Raw genomic sequence first — 17,887 nt, 5'->3', positions numbered from 1 at the left:
GTGACATTCTTTATTTAGATATCAAATGCTTGAAATGCTGCGAATCAAATTTGAAATTTTGAAAAGGTTACTGTGAATTTCTAAATTGGCATCTCAATTAATCATTTATAGTTATTTCTATATGAAGAGATAGTTTTTGAAGGCTTTGCAAATTCCAAGCACCTTGGGACACGATACACATTCTTTCGCAGTAGCGCCAGCCCATCACATTGGCATTAACATTTTTTAAATTCGTCCTCTGTAAAGTATTGAACACTTAGTAATGCGGATCATTTAAATCAAATATCTGCTTTTAGGCGTTACGAAAATTTACTTACTTATTTTAACGTTTAAAATTAAATTAATTATGTTTCATATAGAATTTCTCATCTTGACAGAGAAATCCGAGAGTGACGAAGCTACGGAACGCGTCGATGAGCACAGCACGACGGAGGCCAGCGTGACGAAAGACACAAGGACCCGAAAGCCCCTGGACTCGCAAGAGGTCCAAACTACGCTCCTGAGGGGCAAGTATCCTTCAGGAACTACAACGCCTGCTCCTGGCGTGAGTATTAAGGATTTCCTGCCTCACGGAGACATTTTTTTTCAATGATATCATTCAATTTAGTAAAGACGTTCATAGATTTTTTTATGTAGCTGGTAAAAATCAGTAAAAATTATTTACTGATTTCCAAACTTTGTTTTCCTATTTTTTAAAATCAAACTCGAACATCCTGATGTTTGAACATTAACAGTGCAAGATAAAATAAAATAATATACGTTTAAAAATTACTGTTTAAGGACAACACATCTATAGAACCCAGTGTCTCCGATGTTACACATGTACAATGAATTTCTATTTCTATGCTCAAATATTAAAAAATTGTTAATTTTTTCAATATTAGGAAAAATTTAAAATTTGCAAAATTGTCTAATCTGTTAATTGATTCATTCGTTGTCTCCGACTTTACGCAAGTGTGCAAATTTTCAGATCGATTGGACTGGTAGAAGTGTGTTAAATATCGATTATAAGATTTGTAGCAGACAAGCAAACAAACAAAAATAAATGAAGTTAAAGAGAAGGAAGTCCATGACTATGGAGCTCACGTACTTAACCTGTGTCGATACCACGGCTTTAAATAATAATATTAAAATTCCCAACTTTTACAGACAATTTAAGTTCTGTAATTAGTCCATGAAAATATTTTTTCGACTTAAACTTTTGTATAAATTTCAAGGAGTGATTACATTTCCGTTGATATTTAATAATAGCTTTTGATTTCCAGGTGATAATCGGTCATTTCCCTGACGGTTCTGAAGGAAACGAAGATGAAGAAGAAAATATTTTCACCGACACTCTGGATGTCACTCCTGCCGTTTCTGGCTTCAAACGAGGCAAGTTTAGTTTTTTTCTTTAAATCGCGAATTTCCTATTGAAAATTGAAATTTTTCCAACTGAATGGTTTAAAATTTAAATTAACAAATCGACAGCCAGATTGCCGCAACAATTCATCTTAATTTGAGACTTTTAGCTCTGTGCGTATGCGTTGATGTAATTTTCCATAAGTCATGTTATAATGATTGGACTGGATATTAACTCTACTATGTAGTTATGCCCGGTATCTATGTACTTGAATCCTAACGTTGCTTTTAATAATATCATATTGCTACAAAATAGTAAAACATAAACTCGTATAATTCACCTGATGAACAATTTATGTTTTCACGTGCTTTCTTCGGTTCCACAACGAATTTTCAGCCTACGAAGTGAGGAAAATTAGTTTTCAGAGTGAAGAGAATTCTTTTCAATGACCCGTGCAGAAACAAGCACGATGCGTCGCAAAGCGAAATCGTTTCAAAGTATTTTCGATTTTAATTTAAAACACCTAATTTTACCTTATTACACTTTTTTGTTTTAAATGATTTTAGTAAAGCATTTCATGTATCAGCGTTGTGCTAAAACAGCAAACGATTTTCGACCAAGATTTATTTTCTTGCACGAGCCATTGTTGATTGATTTCATGAACCACAAATTGTAAAAATTTAGTTTCGACATCAATATAAATTTTACCGTACATCACCTTCTGGCATTTACATCCGCAATTTAGCAGAAACGTGGTGAAGTCATTGCATGATATTTAATTAAATGAACTTAATTACATTTCCAGGCCTATGAAGAACATTTTTACTTATATCAAATATCGGTTTAAACCGCAAGTGCAGCAAAAATTTAAATCGTATAAAACGTCAATTAAATTCACCGTATCTTCATCGACAACATTTCGGAGATCAGCTTCATCATCAGTTAAAAAAACAAAATTAAAAAAAAAACAGGGAAATCAAAGTTACACGGAAGGAATAAAACCCAAGTAACGGAAAACCAACACCGTCACATAAAATCCTATTGGTAGAAAATTTCACGAGGATAGGAACTGTAGGTATTACTAAGCAAATTTTTCCGGTTAAAAATGTGCAGCGAGTCAAAAATCCTCAAATCCGAACCACCAGAGGTGAACCCGAGTATCTTGAAATCGTTCTCCGAAACAGTCATCTCACACTGTCAAGTGTGAAGGCACAGCAGAGTGAGATGGGTTAAACAGGAGCAGATTTGAGCGATAGCTCCTTCTGCGGTGTTCAGCAACCGAGGTGTAGAAGCTATGCGCCGTCATTGCGACTGCCGTTGATGCGCACCGCGCACGACTGTATTCATAAACCAAGAAAAAATGGTATTGGATTAGCAGTTTCATTTTTTGTCGTCACCGGATTATAATTTATCAAGAAAATTTACAATTCTCACCGTATTTCAGCTTTCGACTTGCGGGTACAGGACAAGTGTTGGCAGTACGACGAAGAGCCCGAACCACCTGTCTTGAAAGTTATCGGCGGATTCGGCACTCGCGTCAACGAATATCCTTGGCAGGTGAGATGTACCAGCAGGATTTATTATAAGAATTTCACAGTGGCTGACTTGCTGGAAGATGTAGCCCACCAGACATTTGACATAGAATCAATGTTTAAATTTTAAATTTACGTTTATTAAACATTTTTCTACGTTTCTTGCCTTAAGGGAAGGGGATCACTACTTCCTGAAGATGCCAACGCGAAAAATCTATACCTATTAGCGTTATTTTACATATTTTTTTCTGCCCATTATCGTTCTAGATTCCATTAATGACAGTGTGCCTGTTTTACAGTTACTTTTGCAATGACCAAAGATGCCGGCAAGTGCGATCTACGTTTAGTTGAGCTACGATGACCAGTAATAGGTTTTCGCAAAAGGTTTCACTGAAGAATTGATTCCCCAAGTTTATGCTCCTTAATTTAATAATTAGAACTTCATTCCCCTAGTTCATGTTCGTTACCTGTGAAATTAGTGCTTCATTTATAAGCATACGATCGGAATCACCCTAGAATATGCACGCTTTAATTTTTTTATTATGCATAATTGAAATATATGTCAACATCTCTAGTGAACACAATCAATGCCTTCAAAAATTTCCTTTGGCATCAGAATATATTATGAAATAACTTATCAAGATATGGTTCCAGCTTGAACTCGTTCAACTTGTATCCTGAGAGTAAGACTAGCCGATATTGGGAATATATGTTTTAAAAGATTCTCATTAAACAGCATCATTGTCATAAAGAACAGCACTGCAGGCATTTATTGTCCTCCATGAAATTCAGTTTGCAGTTTTGCATATAAATTTTGTTCTTAAACACTATATCGCAGCACCAATAAGGTTTTTTCCTCGTCAAGTAACTTGATTCATTTTGTATTACCAATACCAATGTTGTCTCCTCATATATTTATTGTTGATATTATAAACAACACGAGTAAAATAGTACCGTAAACTTGCTCACGTCAACAATTTCAGTGAAAAACTTGGACTTCCCGTTGAAATACCGTGTGACTCTCGGGAAGATTCTAAATCACCGAAATAATTTTACTTAAATTAATTGACTCGCAGAAGTTATTGTAATACAATATTTCAACTCACGGAAATAAAATTCGCTAAAAGTGGTCATTTTTTCGAAATCATATCTCTGGAATACTTTTGTCCCGGTCAGACATGATGGACCGGCCGCTGACTGAGAACCGCCTGGACGCTGTGTCTTACCCGCTGTGCAGCGCCGGCGGGTCGCAGGGCGCTTGTCTGTTCGGCGTCGAGTGTCAGCTTCAAGGCGGCCGCTTCGCTGGGTACTGCGGTGGCTCCGACCGAGTCTGCTGCATGGGTGAGATGAAAATAAGCGCAATTACTGGTAGAAAAATAAAAGATAGATGAGTGTACGAGTGAGATAAAAAAAATTACCGATGACAAATAAGGGAGAAGTGAGTGCACGATCCTAGCGTTTTGCTTATTATACTCATTCGGTGTCTTTGTTCATAGCGTTCAATTCTCAGAATATTATCATATTCGAGGCTGCGCAAAGATATGATAATAGAGTCATTATTTCATGCGCGTATTAACCCGCACGCAATTTATCAATAATGTGTAACAAGCCGTTTGCAACACGTAAGTCTCCCAACGTATGAAGAATAACAAAGCGTAAGATTAAATCCGCTGCTTTACATAACAAATGTTTTGCCATGAGATCCCATTAATCTTATTTTCAACTCTTCAATATACTTTTACTTAATTATAAAAAATTCAGGCTAAATTTCTGGCAAATCAATTGACCACATAACTCGAAGCACCTTCGATCTTTTAATAACCTGTCCCGTGGTCAATGACGTTTGTTTGTGTCCCGTGGTTTGTGTTTTTTATTTGCTTATGTCTGGCCTGTAATTGTTTAGTTTCTGGAGGAAAATTGACCAAATTATGATTTCGCACCAACGATCGAAGCTTTTGAGGTTTAATTCTTCACTTAATCTAATGCACGTTATTCAGACTGTGTTATTGTGCTTCACACAGTTTTAATTTTTGAACCTCCACCCTACTTTCTAAAGCCTCCACCCTACTTTCGTGAACCTCCACCCTAATTTCGTAAACCTCCACCCTACTTTCATAAACCTTCATCCTAATTTCTTACCCCTCCACCAAACTTTCTTAAACCTCCTCCCTACTTTCTTAAACCTTCACCCTGCTTTCGTGAACCTCCACCCTACTTTCGTGAACCTCCACTCTACTGTCGTAAACCTCCACTCTACTTTCTTAGCTCTCTTTGTTGTGGATTTCTATCGCCGCAAATTCCTGGAACAAGTTGCGCTCTGTTTATCGTGTTGAGCGAAACACACACGTCTCGAGGTTGCTTTGAAAAGTCTTTGTTCAACGTAGATAATAAGTTAGTGGTGCAGGATCTACCGGCAATAAAACCATGTTGACAATCTGATATGAGATGGTGAGCAGTCAAGTGATCGATAATCCTATCCCTCACAACAGATTCCATCAGCTTAATTATTATAGCTGAGGCTGTTCAAAGATATGATTATAGAGTCATCATTTCATGCGTGCATTATACCCGCACGTCATTCATTAATTGTGTGTAACAATCCGCTTGTAACACACGTCTCTCCACTTACGAAGAATAATAAAGCTTAAGATTAAATCCACTTCTTTACATGAAAAATGTTTTGCCATGAGATCCAATTAATGTTATCCTCAACTCTTCAATATACTTTTACTTAATTGTAAGAAATCAGGCTAACTTTTTAGCAAATCTAGAAACATAAAACACATAAGTAGAAACGCCTTCGGCCCACTAATAACCTATCCCGTGGTCAATGAAGCCTCATTTATTTCCCAATAATTTCATATCATTCGAGTTGAACGTGGAAAGACGGTACAAGAAGTTGCTTTCTCTGTGTTTTTTATTTGCTCATGTGTGGTCTGTAATTGTTTTGTTTCTGGATCAAAATTGACCAAATTGTGATTTCGCACCAGCGATCAAAGCTTATAAGGTTTAATTCTTCAATATATCTAATGCACGTTATTCAGACGGGTGTTATTGTGCTTCACACAGTTTTAACTTTTAAGCCTCCACCCTACTTTCTCAAACTTCCGCCATACTTTCTCAAACCTCCACCCTATTTTCATAAGCCTCCACCCTACTTTCCTAAACCTTCATCCCAAGTTCTTACCCCCCCACCATACTTTCTTAAACCTCCTCACTACTTTCTTAAACCTTCACCCTACTTTCGTGAAGCTCCACCCTACTATCGTAAACCTCCACCCTATTTTGTTGGATGGACCTCCAACATACTTTCATAAACCTACACTCTACTTTCGTGAACCTCCACCCTACTTTCTTAGCTCTCTTTCTTGACAACGGATTTCTATTGTCGCAAATTCTTGGAACAAGTTGCGCTCTGTTTATCGTGTTGAGCGAAACACACACGTCTCGAGGTTGCTTTGAAAAGTCTTCACTAATGCGATTCATTATACGAAAAACCGTACAACGAATAAAGCCTTCTACCAAAAATCTGAAACGCTGTTCTTGCAGTGGACAAAACGTGCTGGGCGACTACGAGCGCTCATTCAGTCACGTTCCAGAATCCGTCTTTTCCGAAGCCCAACGAAGAGGCCGTCTTGTGTCCCCTCACTGTGGAACTTGGACGGGCGGTCTGCGCGGTCAGGTGACGTATAAAAGAACTTTAAAAATCCATCTTATTTCGAATAAATTATTGGATTTTATAAAAATCCACCTTATTGCTGAGGGTGGTGGATTATTAAATTAAAAATTCACCTGGTGGATTTATAAAAATCCACCTTATTTCGGTTTATTTTTCAGATTATTTCGGCCTCTTTTGTTGATGTTTTCTTAGCCGCTAATCTTATGTGTGTGCACTTTTATATCACTTAATAGACTCCTCTGCAATCAGGCCTGGAGTTGTCAATCGTTGCCACAATATTTTTAGATCTGCTGGACTATTAAATCATTAAATTAAACGTTGATTAAATTATTAAGTATCAACGTTTTCAGGCTAATACGAGTCTCTAACTTGCAGTTTACTTTCATATAGATTGTGTGATACACAGAGGCACCACATATATTAATCGAAATTTGGATATATATAAAAAATTAAAGTACAATTTACTAGGGTACGCTATTAGGCTAATAGACATGCTCTTGCAACCACCCATCAGATTTGAGACGATAAGCTATATCTTAAAAGTTCTACAATAGAATGGATTTATTTTTATTCTATTTAAATAAGTTAGATTGATTTATTAAATTGCAAGAAGTAAATTAGCCATCTGTTCTGGTAGTGAAAGCTGCAAAAAAAAGAGTGAAAAATAAAAAAAAAACTCCAATCAATAAACAACATAACACGTAACTGTTATCACATTTTATCCAATCGTCCAACAATGATATTTTCACACTGGAATCCGTCTGTGAACTCATTTCATTGATGAGCATCGCTCAAAGTTGCTCACTTTTGCACTGAAATGCTGAATATTCCATTAATACTGATAGACAAAGTTCCCATAATGTTGGTCTACATTTTTTATTTAACTATAGTTTGTTGAGCGATACTTTAAACGAGATTACCACGCTTATTTCCTGGCTCATTGTTACTACATCGTCCGTTTTAACGTTCCGATTCAATCTGATTTCACACAAATTTTTGTTTAAATTAACAAAACTAAAAACTCTCTCCGTATCGAACAAATGCCTTCTGCATTGTTAAGGTTATAATGTTATTCTTATGATGTTATGTTATAACGTTATTCCTGTCTCTTATACACATCTAGATGTGTATAAGAGACAGGTTGTCTCAATTCTGTTGCTNATATCATTGATATATAAATGTAGTTGTTATTCATTGTGTATGAGATTATTGACGAATAATTGTGAGCTCAATTCAGTGCGGAAGTGATTAGAGATCAGTGCACAACATGCCATTTTAGTTTATTAATCTTTACCCAATTTACGATTCCGACAATCAAATGATAATGAAACTTTCAACCGTTCCACTAACGATTTTTTTCGTACTTCAGCGCCCACCTACTCGGGCGTGCGCAACGAAGACGCGGTCTTGTACAACCCTCCTCCTGAACCTGCAGTAGATAAACCTACAATCATACTCAGAAACGACAGCAAAACAAATGAGACTGAGACTACGACCTTTAACCCCGTCGTCAGGGACGATGAGGGAGAGGGTGGCCCCACTACTACCGCTCCGAGAGCAGACGAGGGAGAGAAAGATGACGATGAAGGAGGTGAGTGTAGGGATGAGAGTGGGGGTTTTAGTTTTGCAGTTTTAGGGTAGATTTTTTGGGGTTTTTAGTGTAATTTTTTGGGTTTATAGTGTAAAAAAGTTATTCATTTTATAAATCGTCATCTGGTGATATAAAAACTGGAGAGAATATTGAAAGTCGCTTTAGTTGCTTGTAATGAAGTATGTATGGAGCTTTGATTACTGAGCTAACGTACCAAGCGCTTGTATAGAGCTGCTTCAAGTTCAAACCGTGCAATTCAAATTTGGCATCTTTTGGGTGCCATTCTTTATTTAGCTATCAAATGCTTGAAATGCTGCGAATCAAATTTGAAATTCTGAAACGGTTACCGTGAATTTTTAAACTGGCATCGCAATAGAGCATTTATAGTTATTTCTATATGATGTGAAAGTTATTGCAGGCTTTGCAAATTCCAAGCACCTTGGGACACTATACACATTCTTTCGCGGTAGCGCAAGCCCATCACAGTGACATTAACATTTTTTAAATTCGTTCTCTGTAAAGTATTGAACACTTAGTAATGCAGATCATTTAAATCAAATATCTGCTTTTCGGCGTTATGAGAATTTACATACACGCTAACTTATTGATGTTTCATATCGAATTTCTCATCATGATAGAGAAATCCGAGAGTGACGAAGCTACGGAACGCGTCGATGAGCACAACACGACGGAGGCCAGCGTGGCGAAACACACAAGGACCCCCAAGCCCCTGGACATGCAAGAGGTCCAAACTACGCTCCTGAGGGGCAAGTATCCTTCAGGAACTACAACGCCTGCTCCTGGAGTGAGTATTAAGGATTTCCTGCACCACGCGGATAAATTTTTTCAATGATATCATGTAATTTAGTAGAGACATTTATAGGTTTCTTGTTTTGTTGGTGTAATTGGTTGAGGAATATTTTCCTCCATTTATAAAAATTCTGTTAATTGTGAGAAACTTCTAGGGTCTCACACTAGAAAATTATGGCGTCTACAAAATTCAATGAGTCTCTTACTGTTCTCAGTCCGATAAATTTGTACCCAAAGGATTAACTTTTCATCTGCATTTTGGATTTGAACAGAAGATAAATGCTCCTCTATGAGTCCTAACAATTCGCAGAAGATCATCTACTTTTGTAACTTAGACGCTTCTCAGCTCAAATATTTTTCATCGTTGTTTGTATTTTGGAAAGATCCATTCAGGTACTTTATCTTAAATAAAATTTATTTACTGATTTCCGAACTTTGCTTTTCGTAAAAGTTTAGTCTGGAAATATCAAACTCGAACATTCTGATGTTTGAACATCAACAGTGCAAGACGAAATGAAAAATTACTATGGAGCTCATGGACTTCGCGTACTTAACCTGTGGCGATACCTACTACTTTAAATAATAATACTAAAATTCCTAACTTTTACAGACAATCAAAGTTTTGTAATTAGCCAATGAAAGTAACTTTTCGACTTACGTTTTGGTATAAATTTGAAGGAGTGATTACATTTTCCCTGATATTTAATAGTAGCATCTGATTTCCAGGTGATTATCAGTCATTTTCCTGACGGTTCTGAAGGGAACGAAGATGAAGAAGAAAATATTTTCAACGACACTCTGGATGTCACTCCTGCCGTTTCTGGCTTCAAGCGAGGCAAGTTTGGTTTTTCAGTTTTTTCTCTTAACTAAAATATTTAGTGAGGAAATATCAGTTTTCGATAGTTTTTTCGACTTTAAATGATAAAAACCTAATTTTAACTTATTACAATTTTTATTTACCAGGATTATAGTGAAGCAATTCTTGTATTAGCGTTGTACTAAAACAACAAACAATATTCGACGATACATTACATTTCCTGCACGAGCCATTGTTGATTGATTACAAAAATACAACACGTTTTCAATGTCGGGCATAATTCAAACGCAAATTTATTTTCATTAAAATATTTTGTGTACATGAACAAATTACATAATAATTTTGACAGCAAATTGGAAAGGAACTTATGAACCATGATAGAAAATGACGAGTAAAAATAGCACCGAACATGTGTCGTAATAAGCTGTTAAAATTTAGTTTCGACATCAATGTAAATTTTTTCGTACACGAGCTTCTGGCATTCACTGCTGCAATTCAATAAAAATGTGGCGAAGTCATTGCATGATTTTCAATTAAATGCAAATGAAATGAACTTAATTACATTTCCAGGCCTACGAAGAACATAAGTACTCATATCAAATATCGGCCTAAACTGCAAGTTCACCAAGAATTAAAAACGGAGAAAACGCCAATTAAATTCACTGTATCTTCATTGAAAACGTTTTGGAGATCAGCTTCATCGTCAGTTCGGACATTAAAAACATATATACAAAAAGCAGAGAAGTCCAGGTTACACTTACGGAATAAAACCCAAGTAACGTTAAAAACAACAAGGAACATAGAGTACCTATCTGTAGAAAATTTCAAGAGGATAGGAAGTGTAGGCATTGCTAAGCCAATGTTTCCGGGCTGCGAGTCAAAAATCCTCAAATCTGAACCATCAGCGGTGGAACCACTGTTCGGCGTGAAGGCGCACAGCAGAGTGAGAAGGGTTAAAGAGGGGCAGATTTGAGCGATAGCTCCTGCTGCGGTGTTCAGCAACTGAGATGTATAAGCTATGCGTCGCCATTCCGACGGCAGTTGATGCGCACCTCGCACGACTGTATTTATGAACCAGGAAAAATTGTATTGGATAAGCAATTTTATTTTTACCATCACCGGATTATCATTTATCATGAAAATTGATTATTTTTACCGTATTTCAGCTTTCGAGTTGCGGGTACAGGACAAGTGTTGGCAGTACGACGAAGAGCCCGAACCACCTGTCTTGAAAGTCGTAGGCGGATTCGGCACTCGCGTCAACGAATATCCTTGGCAGGTGAGATGTACCAGCAGGTTTTATTAAGGCGGTTCTTCTCTTTAATAGGGTTCCTTGATATTTTCTTAAATAGTGAATTCAGGACAAATTTCGTGGTATACGCAATGCCAAAAAATGCAATTTAACTCCAAGAAACGATGTAAAAACTCCAGTATATTTATTTTGGTTCATTTTAAGTAAAATCTGATAAAGTATTACGGATTGAACATTCTTTTAAGGGGGAGGTCAGACACTATATTTAAAATGCTCAGCAGCTAATCACCTTGTATCTAATTAGTGAAGGAACTCCCCCACCCGCCCCCCTTTAAAGAGCCGTCATGTAAGTAAAAATTCACGTACAGGGATCGCAGTGGTATCATTGGATAGGGCAGAATGTCAGCTTTAAGATGAGACTAAAAACCGAAAATGCCAAACCTGAAAATTTTAGTGTAGACCTCCCCCTTAAGAAACCGCCTAAGATAAAATGAAGTGAATGTTAATAAGGCGGCGGTATTTATTACATCAAATAAAAAGTATCTAGTCTGCAAGTTTCTGCTTGCTTTGGTAGCATTAATGCAATGTTATTAGGTGCTTATAAGGGTATTAATATTAACATACAATTTATTTTTAGGTCGCGCTGGTGTACAACAAAAAGTTCTTCTGTGGCGGCTCGCTCATCAGCGACCGGTTTGTGCTCACGGCTGCCCATTGCGTCTTTGGGTAAGTCACCCCTACGCACAACCTCCAGGGAAAATTGATTTAATACCGAGCTGAATTTTTGTTAATTTTTAGTTTCGGTTGAGATGTGTTTACGTGAAGAGATATTCAGGATGCATGCAATTAGATATCCAAATATGCGCTTCGTGATTATTGTATGGCTCCGGATTTTGCATTGATTGCGTCTGATGAAATTGGTTAACGTTTAAAATTTGCACTTCGTAATTGTAGGCGATCGAGATGTGCACCTAAGCTTTAAATCAGAAGTTGGGAAGAAGAAAATTTCAATAATTTCCCAGTATTTGCATGAGCTGAGCAACAGAGAGTATTCTTTGCTGCGTGTGTTAATAAATTACACATATCCTCACTTAGCAAGCTATTAAATTTCTGCGGGTTAGATCGGCGGCTGGCCGGACTATGCAAAATAAATAAAAACCGAAACCACATTACGTACTCCTGCTATTTATAAAATACGATGCAAAAATAAAAAAGGTGTTTTCATAGTAATAACGAAAGAGAGTGAATGAGTTTGAATTACTAAATTTTAGACAATACTATAAATTTTATAACTTCTGGAATGCAAGGTATCGGTTTTAATTGTATTATAACTTTCCATTACATTACTGCACCGTCGAATAATTTTTAGCGCATTTTCTCATTTATGGAAAAAGTGCCCCATTGTGCTCGTCACGTCCGTCCGTCCGTCCGTCCGTGATTTCACGTGTTCGTCTATTTTGAGAAAATGCGCTCTCTGTCACTCACTGCAGTAAGTACTGAGTTATATTTTTTTCCATACTGCAGGTCATTCAAGAAAGGAATTGATGCACTCCGGGTTAGCTTAGGCGATCACGACTTAAAGACCAAGAACGAGACGTTCAACGTTGTATCCCGCGTCAAGAGAGTCATCTGGCACCTACACTATTCCCCCCACATCAACGTCAACGACATCGCAATCTTCGAACTCAGCGAGCCCGTCACTTTCAACTACAGCATCAGTGCCGTCAAGCTGCCCCTGGACACTGGTATTATTTAACACTAGTGTAATGTAGGGAATTTTTAATTATTTTACTATAACATGCTAACATTAACATTAACATGTTAATATTAACATTAACATGTTAATATTAACATTAACATTAACATGTTAACATTAACATTAACATTAACATGTTAACATTAACATTGACATGTTGAAGTCTGTTATAGCATCCATCGTTTACCAATTTTGAAGATTCTGGCTAACTCAAACTTCAAAAATTGAAGTGTGAGTTATCAAACTCGGGACAACTCAAATAGTTTAGAATATAGATCAATGATATTATAGAAGATCAAATGATATCTGGCTGAATAATCATATAAATAGAGTACTTAACAAAATTATCATTTAAAAGTTTCCTAACGTAATTTTTTGTCGCATCTAATTTGCCCCATTATCGAAAGGAAATTTCATGTGTGTGCCAGCTGTTTTTTTGTCAATTAAACTATTTCAAAGCTTTTCCAGATTTTCAAAAGAATGATTTGTATATGCAGCCTGTTCCATCGGACTCATCAGTTATAGAGGGAAAAATAAATTACTCACAATAATAAAAGTTTCTGCTTAAACCGTCTGAGCAAGAAATATTAACTGATATGATAAAAATGTTTAAATTACCGAAGTCATCGCATAACATAACATAACATAACATAACATAACATAACATAACATAACATAACATAACATAACATAACATAACATAACATAATATAGTGATCTCGGCGCTGAATTGTGGCCTGATGTGGCCTGTCGCCGATTCTTTTACTTTTCGTGCCTTGTTCAGAGAAGATCTAAAATCGTGTCATTTGACCGGATCTTTTCATGACTGACGATAGTTTGAAATAGCTACTAGACTTGCACCGGGTTCGATATGGTGCTAGGCATTTCAAATCTGAACATATATTTTTCCATAGCTTTATCTAGTCTGTTCTTGAACGCGTTCATACTTTAGTAATGAGTATGCGTTATTAACTTCAATTGTTAATTACAAGGATGCTATTAGATGAGTTATTGATCGGAAAAAAATGAGTGCATGTGCGTGGTAGTTATATGAATATTTGCAGACTTGGAATTTTGTAGAGTTGGTTGTAAATAAAGAACTTTGAACGGAGTTGTTGTCTGTTTTGTAAACTTTTTCTTATATGATGTGCACTCTTCAAGCGATGCAATTCCATTCAATGAAAGCCCTCCATTCATTTTCTAAGTGACATGAATTAAATCGCAAAAAAATTTCGAGAATAGTGACGGCACAAAACTAAAGTGTAGAGTTGTAGTAAATATTATATTCTGGTTAGCGTAACATTCCTGTAGTGAATCTTTGTTTGTTTTGGAGAAGTTCTGGTACGGTAGTGCAAAAAACTAATTTCTTCCTATACCTGGTTTGACGAAATTCAATTAATTAATTACTTTTTTCACACAGGGAGATTCAGGGGGACCTTTAGTGGCATGCAACTTCAACTCCTGCACCCAGGTGGGTGTGGTGAGTTTCGGGTTCCCGCTCTGCACGAACGTCGGCCTCCCCGCAGTGTTCACGCGCCTCACCTACTACCGCCCCTGGCTTGATAGTAACATGGCGTCGCTCAGTACCATACCGGTCTAGCTTCTGCTAAGCCGGTACTTTAGCTTCTACTAAACCGGTTCTTTAGCTTCTGCTAAGCCGGTACTTTAGCTTCTGCTAAACCGGTATTTTAGCTTCTACTAAACCGGTACTTTAGCTTCTGCTAAACCGGTATTTTAGCTTCTGCTAAACCGGTAATACTCTGTACTAGATCAGGGAAATCTAATTGAATTTCAAGAGAAAATTTAAATAAGTAAGGGTACGGATAATCGTGTTGTCTAACTATTGTAGTGTGATATAAATTTTAATCGCATTAATTAAGGCTCATTTGGAACTCTCGTATTAGGTAAACATTTGGAAACAAGAAAAGTATCATATTAAAACTAAATTGAGAGGTTTATTAGAAAATTTTCTTTGTCAGTTGATTGAATTTTTATTCTCAGTCTTAGTTCTAGAACTGACCTCACGCTAGCTTGGGATTTGCCGCAAGAGATTAGAATATCAAAACGTCGAGTTTAAGAAAATATCAAAGTATATAATAAATTTCTTTCGTGAGCGACCTATCATCTCAATTTAAAAACGTTTTAGGAATTCCTAATATCTGAAGAAGCACAAATTATTTGCGTCAGAAACATATACTTCTGTATATATTTCTGAAATATATACATAGGCGTAATTCATACTTGGTATTTGACACTGCGTGGGGCTGCTTACATGCCGCGTCCCAGCCATAGTTTCCACGATTCACTCCTCACACAAATAATTGAATAAAATATCTTCTGACTAGATTATGAATAAAATTTTCAGAAAAAATAGGGCTTTGGATATTTGCCAGATGTGCATAGCCTGATTCTGGCTGACCCTTTGTTGTGCAAGGACCTGCATATCTGTGACGGATCATAATGAAATGCCCAATCATTAATGTCGTTCGTTTGCTTGAATGAAAAATTCTAGAAATTTATTTAGAAAATTTTTCCTAGAAATTTGAAAGAATATTTCAAAAAATGTATAATATTTTGTGGAAAACATTTTCATAACAAAACATTTACGTGAAATTTTTGTTGAAGTATCTTCGCTTTTAAATTTTTAGTAAAGTGCCCAAATCTGGCAGCACTGACTGGACGTGGATGAGTTGTTGCAAACCCTAGCGCCTGCTTATTACGGCTCTTCATGCACTAGCGGCGTACTAGGGCGGGTTTCATCTAATTTGTTATTATGGGAGGGTAAGTTAATATTGATTAATCAGATAATATAGTATGTTATTAAATTGGGCATCGAGATAATATAGATTATTCAAATACGATAAATCATTATTATTGGACATCAAGATAAAATAGAAATGTCAGCTGAGATAATACGTTAATATTGAGCATCAATATAATGGATATAAGTTAGATAAGAAAGTTCTTTTATATCGGGCATCATGATAACATTTCTATGAAAAATAAAAAAGGTTATTTGTGAGCATATAAATAATAAATATTAGTCAGATAGGAAAGTTTATTGTTATTGGACATCAAGAGAACATACAGAAGTCACGTGAGTTAATTCGTCATTATGGTACAGCAAGATTATAATAATAAGTAAGATAAAATAGGTCGTAAATATGGACAAGATGAGCAAAATGTGTAGCTGGGACTTGAGTAAAATTTAACTATTTATTGACTTGAGTTTAATTGAATTCAGCAATTATTGTAATTATGTATGAACTCTTTGAATTAATATACCAAGTTCCCGACTGAAAATCAAATAATATCGAACTAAATCATCGTGTATTCTGATAGGTGCTGTAGTTAACTGTTATTTTAATGGTATTTATTGATGGATAAATAATTATAATCAATACTGATAGCTAATACATTTGATCGATTTGTTTGCATTAAGACTGCCCCATTAACACTTTGCGCGGGGCAAATTTTGGGCGATATTTGAATTTAAAGTTATTCGTTATTATATTCAATCATATTCAACGTTAGTTATTCTATGAGGAGGAATGGCGATTAATTAAAAAAGTCCTATATTAAATTGTGCTTTAGAGGTGAAAGATTATTTGATTAATTAATCTTCATATGTTTCCGAAGAGGAGCAGTTTTTCAACGATTAAACACAGTATTCCAATTATATTACGCAAACAAAATGTACTTGTTTGGGTTTGCAAAGTTCGAAAACGAAATGAGCGGCTTTCAAAGATTCAATTTCAAGAGCGGCTATTTTTTCAATTGAAAAAATTTGTGAAGAAATTGATAATGGATTTGCTTCATTAATTGAATGTTTTTACTGCAAGTATTGGGACAGAAGATTATTGTTAGATAAGAAGAATTATGTTTTTTTTCAAAACATTAACTAATGAAGGAGGGATATTTGCAACTTGAATATCATCAAGGTTTAAAAAAATGTTCATTTTCGGAGTTTTCATTTTGAGGGCAAGCAATTCCGTTTTTTCGGTGCTGGATTCCCCCCATTGTAGCTTGGTCATGCATTTTTCTATCGTAGATAATCTAATTTTCCTATTATTTAACTATCATAGGTATTTAATGGACAAATTCTTTACGGGACTTTGTTTTTAAATAGACAAAGTCTTTAACTGGATTACGTCTATAACTATATTAGGCCTAATAAAAAGATGCAAATTGCTCATGTATGTACGGTTCTTTATTCACATATTTATTTATCCGTCAGTTGTTCATGTGTGTTGCATGCGAAAATATTAACAACAATTGAGTGGTTTTTATTGTAAGGTATTAAATGAGATTCATTTTTAAAGATTTTTATTAACTATTCCATAACAAGAAATAATGCAGGAGAATAAGTTAATAACATGAATTTTGACATCTTCTAACACTAAATACTACACAGAAACAATAACATTTCAAGTAAACTTACTGCTAAATCAGAGACAAATAATGCTGTAGAGAAGCATATGCTTTTCATTGATGGTGTACGCATGGTTACGCGATGAAAGTCGAATACCAAAATAAATATCAGGACGCGTTTGTGAATGTTAGACCAGGTTTAAGGTCTGCCAAAGTTTAAGGAAGATATTATCATAAATTCAATTCAAATTAGCGTAATAAAGTACAGAGGAAAAACGCCGCGAGTGGCAGCCTTCGATACGATTCTTGTACCAAGAAAAAACTTCGGCTCTCAAAGCAAAATTTGTAATCAACATCAATAAATCTTTACTTTTCAAACTGGATGGTATAGGTTTAATTTGAATTTAACTTTGTCGCTCAATACATCATAAAGCGAGCTTAATTTACGAACATAAGGAAGGACAATAGTAATTAAAAAAGTATAACTTGGTTTTACAAGACATTTTGGGGGGTTAATACTCCGAGAAATTTTTACAAAAATTCTTAATGTCGTCGCCTTTATCTTGGTACAAATATTTCATCTTAAAGGGACCACGCAGCAGAAATGGCACGTATCTTGAGGCAAGAACATCGAAATTCAGTATCAGCATCGATGTTGATATAACCTCAAAATATTTGTGGTAAGCTTTTAAGAGATGAAAATAGTCAAAATTTTGGTACCTCCACGCAGCGTAGAA

At 35.8% G+C, this 17,887-nt stretch overlaps 1 protein-coding gene across 1 annotated transcript; it reads left to right on the top strand.

The window, feature by feature from the left end:
* Positions 1-377: 377 nt before the first annotated feature.
* On the top strand, positions 378-15,307 carry LOC108675771 (inactive serine protease scarface-like; the record flags this gene model as incomplete). Its single annotated transcript, XM_047879759.1, has 14 exons — positions 378-544; positions 1,266-1,374; positions 2,787-2,906; positions 4,051-4,215; positions 6,424-6,551; positions 6,904-6,913; positions 7,923-8,144; positions 8,783-8,949; positions 9,681-9,789; positions 10,938-11,050; positions 11,661-11,749; positions 12,548-12,768; positions 13,844-13,860; positions 14,200-15,307. Coding segments are annotated over 14 exons (1,817 nt in total), but the record flags the coding sequence as incomplete, so codon positions are not given.
* Between the last annotated feature and the right edge of the window lie 2,580 nt (positions 15,308-17,887).

The sequence above is a fragment of the Hyalella azteca genome, unplaced genomic scaffold (genome assembly GCF_000764305.2).
Source record: "Hyalella azteca isolate HAZT.00-mixed unplaced genomic scaffold, Hazt_2.0.2 contig3768, whole genome shotgun sequence".
NCBI lineage: Eukaryota > Metazoa > Arthropoda > Malacostraca > Amphipoda > Hyalellidae > Hyalella > Hyalella azteca.
Note: the sequence above shows the minus strand (reverse complement) of the source record. Positions and strands in the feature narration are given on the sequence as shown.